This window comes from Antennarius striatus, chromosome 1, assembly GCF_040054535.1.
Source record: "Antennarius striatus isolate MH-2024 chromosome 1, ASM4005453v1, whole genome shotgun sequence".
Lineage (NCBI taxonomy): Eukaryota > Metazoa > Chordata > Actinopteri > Lophiiformes > Antennariidae > Antennarius > Antennarius striatus.
The window spans coordinates 13,542,884-13,548,570 of record NC_090776.1 but is presented as its reverse complement, the minus strand read 5'-3'; the positions used below and the strand labels follow the sequence as shown (position 1 = coordinate 13,548,570).

Below are 5,687 nucleotides of genomic sequence, written 5' to 3'. Positions count from 1 at the left end.
AGGCAGCAGCCTTTAGCCTGTTCCCGCTCTGTTTTATGATACAGAACCGCTTTGGACCTGCGATTTCTTCCTGTGATGGGGACAATCTCATGGGGCTGCGGTGCACTGATCCTGCTGGCTGTCATTTGCCCGTGTCGTGCTGCCACTATGGACTCCGTCCACTGGAGTAACTCCAACACAAAGTAAGTGGAGGAAACAGTTTTACGCTTGGAGGTGAAGTCACTACAGCAAAAGCAATGCGTAAAAACGCAACTCTCCTCTGCTTCCAGCCTCTAGCCTGCTCATTTCTCATTTTTATGATTTTTTTTTTAAATCTAGTGTAAAGTGAAGCATGAAAAGCATCCATCAAAGGATACTGACAAACCCTTGAAAATCCAAATGTTTAAAAGCAATCCTCTCAGCTCAGAGTTTGAGGTGTGGGGATTTGTGGGATTTTATGCTTCAAAAAACTTAAAGGATTAATAAGTAATCAAAGTAATTGTCATAATCAACAAAGTTTCAAATATAAAACTGACAACAACCTTTGAGTTCTGCCCGCAAATAAACCACCCACTTCATGAAGTCACCTTCTGATATGATATAATTTGACAGATGGAACTGTTTTACTATTTTTTTGGTTCTTACCCAAACCCATAGTGGACAGTATGAGTTATAGTAATACTTTAAGGAGGGCTGATGTGGCAGAAAAGCTGGTTGTTAATTGATGCAAAAGATAGGTAGGTAGATAGACAGACAAACAGACTTTATTAATTCCAAACTGGGAAATTCACATGTTGCAGCAGCATTCAAGACATACAAACAAGATGGGAGTAAGAATAAACTAAGAAGAAAATACATTGCAGATAGAATATAATTAAGAGCATTAAATAGCAAGGAGATATACTCTGTTATAAACATTACAGATATACAAGAAGTATGTACAGTCACATATACAGAGAGAAGTTATTAATAAATATAAAATGTGGAATATATAGGACTTATCGTCAAAACATATCTACACATAAAACCACAATTCTTTACCCTCTTTAATCACCCTCCGTCTCTTGTCTTATCTACAACACAGGTTTAGCTCGGGCCTGGGTCTGGTCCTGTATCCTCAGATAGGGGACAAGATGGACATTGTGTGTCCCCTGGCAGATGCTTCATCGGGGGCAAAGGAGGAGTTCTACCGAGTATACCTGGTCTCCCGGAGTCAGATGGAGAGCTGCGCTGTGGAGAACACCGACACACCCCTGCTGAACTGCGACAAACCTCATCAGGATGTTAAATTCACATTTAAGTTCCAGGAGTTCAGCCCTAACCTGTGGGGACTGGAGTTCCTGAAGGGGAAGGATTATTATATCACCTGTGAGTCAATGTTTGTAGCCCCAGAAATGATACCCAAAGGAAGCCATATCTGTTGTCCATGTATGTCACGAGCAAGGAAACAATCATACGCTGCTTTTTCCTAAAGGTGGAGCAGTGTTTGAATACATGTTAGTTTCCATGTTCCCCTTTTTCTCTCTCCTTGGAGGAAGGGGAAGCCATCATCCTCAGCTCCTTCACAGACTGTCAGTTGATGTGAGAATCAAAGAACGTGACCTTGTTATTTGGCGAAACCAGCATCTTAGTGGGAAGTGATGCATGAGATAAAGAGCAAGTCTGACCATGTAACGCCATCCTCCTCTGCTCTGACAGCACACTTCGCTCTGGCAGGCCAGTGTGATTGTAAGGGCTTACACGCCCCAAATCACACAAGGCTTTTACAGCATCAGGCAGATTTGATGGGGGGCTTTCATGACAACGTGGCTTGTGGCCTGTGAGACACTGTTATATGACCTAAATGCTGCTAACAAGTCTGTGTGTGTGTGTGTGTGTGTGTATGTATATATGTATGCACGTGTGTGTGTGTGTGTGTTGTGTTGTTTTTGTGCAGAAAGACTGGGTTCTTCCTGTATTTGTGCACTTATATTGCCCATATATGAGCACGCAAATGAATCTGCTGCTGTTTTGAGAATTCAAAAGATTTATCATGGGAAAAAATTGTTGATTTTTTTCAAATAACAAATTCTGAAATACAAGAATGTTGTATGAGTTTTGTTTCTTTAAATTGGTACTTAATCAACAATATCTTGATTTTGGGATTTTGATTTGACAATACACCTAAAAAACCAAGAATATAGCTTCATTTTGTGTTTTTCATGCATTTGTTTGGGTTAAATATTATGACACCATTCAGCAACTGCCCCTGCAGAGAAATCATACTGGAAATTGGGAAAAGCTAGATCATATTTTATTACGATGAGAATATAAAATATTAAGTGAATATGTTCCAAAAAATTCTCCTTTAATGTACGCCTCCTCTTTCTGTATACCAGCCACCTCTACGGGCTCTCTGCCAGGTCTGGATAACACTAATGGAGGGGTTTGTCGCACCAAATCCATGAAGCTGGTGCTGAGAGTCGGCCAAAGTAAGTGCTTTGTGTTTGCCTTCCAGCGTGTTCGTACAGCTGACTGTCAATATGAGAAAAGAGACACGACTTTCTGATGGTGCTGAAGGAGCGATGGCGACAACCCGATTGGATTATTTTCACCTGAATGAGATGACTCCTCCTCCCTTTTGGAATTACTGAATGATCAGATAATCTCCATCATCAGTTCAGGCTCTTCAAGAGAGATTGCCAACGTGATGTATCTCAAATCCTTGATTCGAAGTGCTGGCAGCTTATGGCCATCAGTATTATCTAGGATGAACTCATCTGGATTGGCTGCTGCAGTCAGCGGTTATCCCCCCCACCCCACCCCTAATAACATCAGAATTGCTCATGGTCTGTTTTCTAAATCAATATGTTCTCTTATTGCTCATATGAATATTTAATCATACATATTCTGAACATATTCACTGCTCCAAAAATAAATTGCTCTATAATACAATATTCATACAGAAGTACATTATAGCATAGTTTGGTACATGGATCAGTACAATGCAATGATGCTTATTCACTTCTATTAGAAAGCAACCTTATGAGAGAACAAGCATTTACTGTAATGTGTTGAAATGGGTAGAGAAAATACATTGCTGAGATTTCTCGGATGTACTCTGTCAGAAGAAAGGCTTAAGTTTTCACACAGAATGAATTTGACGCTCTGATTTGTGAGGTGTTGTTCATTTACATGTTCTACAGGCCTTCATATTTTTCTTCTAAGGTTCATATTACTGTGTTTAAAGAAGCTTGTAGATAATTGTTTTGCTGTTTAAAAAAAATTCTGTTACATCTTGCACAACATATCATGTTTATAGAAGTATTAACATAAGATGTGATAGAGTAAAGTCAAAGTTAAATTACTTCATTACCGGCTTTGGGACCCAATGATATAAATGTATCCTGTGGGTTTAGAAATGAATATTGGAGGAGGAAAGAAGGGAAAAACATGAAGTTCTGTTCCAGAAGTTTAATGTATTTAATCTGTTTTCTATAAATTATTGAATAATTTACCTCTGTCTTTTTAATTAAAATTTTAAGAATTGATGAATAATGTTTGGTAATGCACTTCTATGTGATCGGCCTGTTTGGACCTGTTTCCACTGTTTAGTTCTGTCACTACAACGCAGAGTTTCTGTTTTCTTTCTTAACAATATAATCAACCTTTATTTTAATCTCTACATCTGACCAAACAGTGGATCTCACCTCAGGGCTGCGTTCAGTTATGAGTGTGTCGATGGATGAAGTGAAAACACAAGTTTCTCAGTCAGTTAAAGGGGTGATTAGTAACATTATTCAGTCATAAAATGGTTTCTCTTTCTGTTTTTACATGTTTCTACTTGAATGACTGTTGACAAGTAATATTGGAGTAAGAACCAAAGAGCTCTTCTTGCTTTGATGCACCCTTGAGTCAACAGACATCTAGGGACCACTTTAACATGGCGGGCCCCCACCTACTCAAAAGGATGATAGTGAAGGTGAAGGGATGTTAACTTTGGTGCTCATAACCATATACCAACTGCCCTGCTTTACATTACAGGTTCTTCAGATCCGCCTTCGACTTTCCAGGAGTCTCCCACCAGATTCCCTCTTACCCGACCCAAGTCCAAGACCAAGACCAAGGACCCCGTCGGGTTGGATCAGAATATGAAAAGTAAGACTGTTATGAAAACAGTCCTAATTTTTCTAATTGTTGCATGTTTTAGGCTACAAACTCCAAATATGGATGAAATCAGAGTGGACAGACAGGAACAGAAGGAAAAGAAAGGGAGATATTGTGCAACAAACTGACAGATTCTTGGTTTTTGATTTGTTGACACTCAGAAAAATAGAAAATATTGCCAACCTCATTCCTAAAGAATATGCTTGTAAGATGACATAGCCCTGCTCTGTTGTAGTCATTATTCGTTGTTGAAAAGATCGAGCTTTTATCTTAAATAGGTAATCAATTGTCATAAAATAATGGCCTTTTTTTAAATTTGAAAATGGCTATAAATGAATGACCTTTACATAAAAGGTGATGCCTTCAGAGCTGGGAAGGGGGAAAACCAGAGTGACTGAGTAAAGGTTAAACTAGTGACAAACTCAAAAAGTTATAGTCATATATACTGTATATGTATATATATATATACAGTATTTTTTTGTCTTCCCTCTACTCCTCATGGCAGACACCGGCTCAGATCAAGAACAAACAGACTCTCCTGGCGGCATTGGCCCGGAGTCAGGACTGTTAATGTGGGTTGTCTCCGGATGCGTGATCCTGTTTCTGGTCATCATAATTCTGCTGCTTGTGCTGTGGAGGTACAATCGCCACCGTTGTGTCCCAGAGAACCGGCAGTCCACCTCTGTGTCCCTCAACACTTTGGCGGTGCCAAAACGGGACAGCATCAGCAGCGACAACAATGGCTCCGACCGCAGCGATGCCGTCTTTCCCCTGCGGGGTTCTGACAGCATGACGTGTCATCATTATGAGCGCGTGAGCTGCGACTACGGGCCTCCTGTGTACATCGTTCAGGAGATAACACCCCAGAGCCCTACCAACATCTACTACAAAGTCTAACCTTTACTGCTCCACTGCCAGGAGGGCCGAAATCTCTACAGCTGGGGAGACACTCAGGTTAAAATTAGTGAGAAAGCAGTCATTGTTGTGGTTTTAAAATTTATAGAGTTGTCAAGAATGACTTGCAATTTATTTGAGATCTGTTTAAGGGCCACATCTGTGCGTTAACTTTAAACCCAGAGCATAGAATGCTGTTGAAGTGTTTTCTTTTTTTGAGGTACTGGAGGGACAATCAGAGAGGAAATGAACCGTCAGAACACATTCAGTACTTATTCCTTTTGTTTGGAAGCATGCAGCAAATACTGTACCAGTGGTGGATTGTAAACAAAATTCATTTACTCAAGGACATTCCTTTTTATTTCAACTACATCCCTTTCATGACATTTCATGCTTTCATGCATTTACAGACAAATCTCATAAAGAATGTTGAAGATAGAACACATTGTCAGAAATTTGACTGTCAAAATTTAAATTCAGTGAAGAAAAAAAAAAGTCATCAGAGATTTTTGTCTTTGAGAAAATGATAAGACAAGATAAGACAAACCTTTATTCATCCCACAGTAGGGAATTTTTCAAAAATTAGACAAATTTGTCTAAAATTTAGACAAATGAAATGATTTTTGCTGCCTCTGCTCATCTTACATTTTAGGGAACTGAATTTGAAA

The 5,687-nt window shown here is 39.5% G+C and overlaps 1 protein-coding gene across 1 annotated transcript in view; it reads left to right on the top strand.

Annotated features, from left to right (window-relative positions):
- Positions 1 to 5,063, top strand: part of LOC137598735 (ephrin-B2a-like) — a 5,127-nt gene extending 64 nt beyond the window's left edge. The window contains exons 1-5 of the mRNA XM_068319185.1: positions 1 to 182; positions 1,064 to 1,347; positions 2,358 to 2,450; positions 4,003 to 4,116; positions 4,631 to 5,063. The exon at positions 1 to 182 is cut by the window's left edge and continues 64 nt beyond it. Coding sequence (XP_068175286.1) covers positions 76 to 182; positions 1,064 to 1,347; positions 2,358 to 2,450; positions 4,003 to 4,116; positions 4,631 to 5,022 — 990 coding nt within the window. The 5' untranslated portion in view covers positions 1 to 75 and the 3' untranslated portion in view covers positions 5,023 to 5,063. The remainder of the gene's footprint in view (positions 183 to 1,063; positions 1,348 to 2,357; positions 2,451 to 4,002; positions 4,117 to 4,630) is intronic.
- The last annotated feature ends 624 nt before the right edge of the window (positions 5,064 to 5,687 follow it).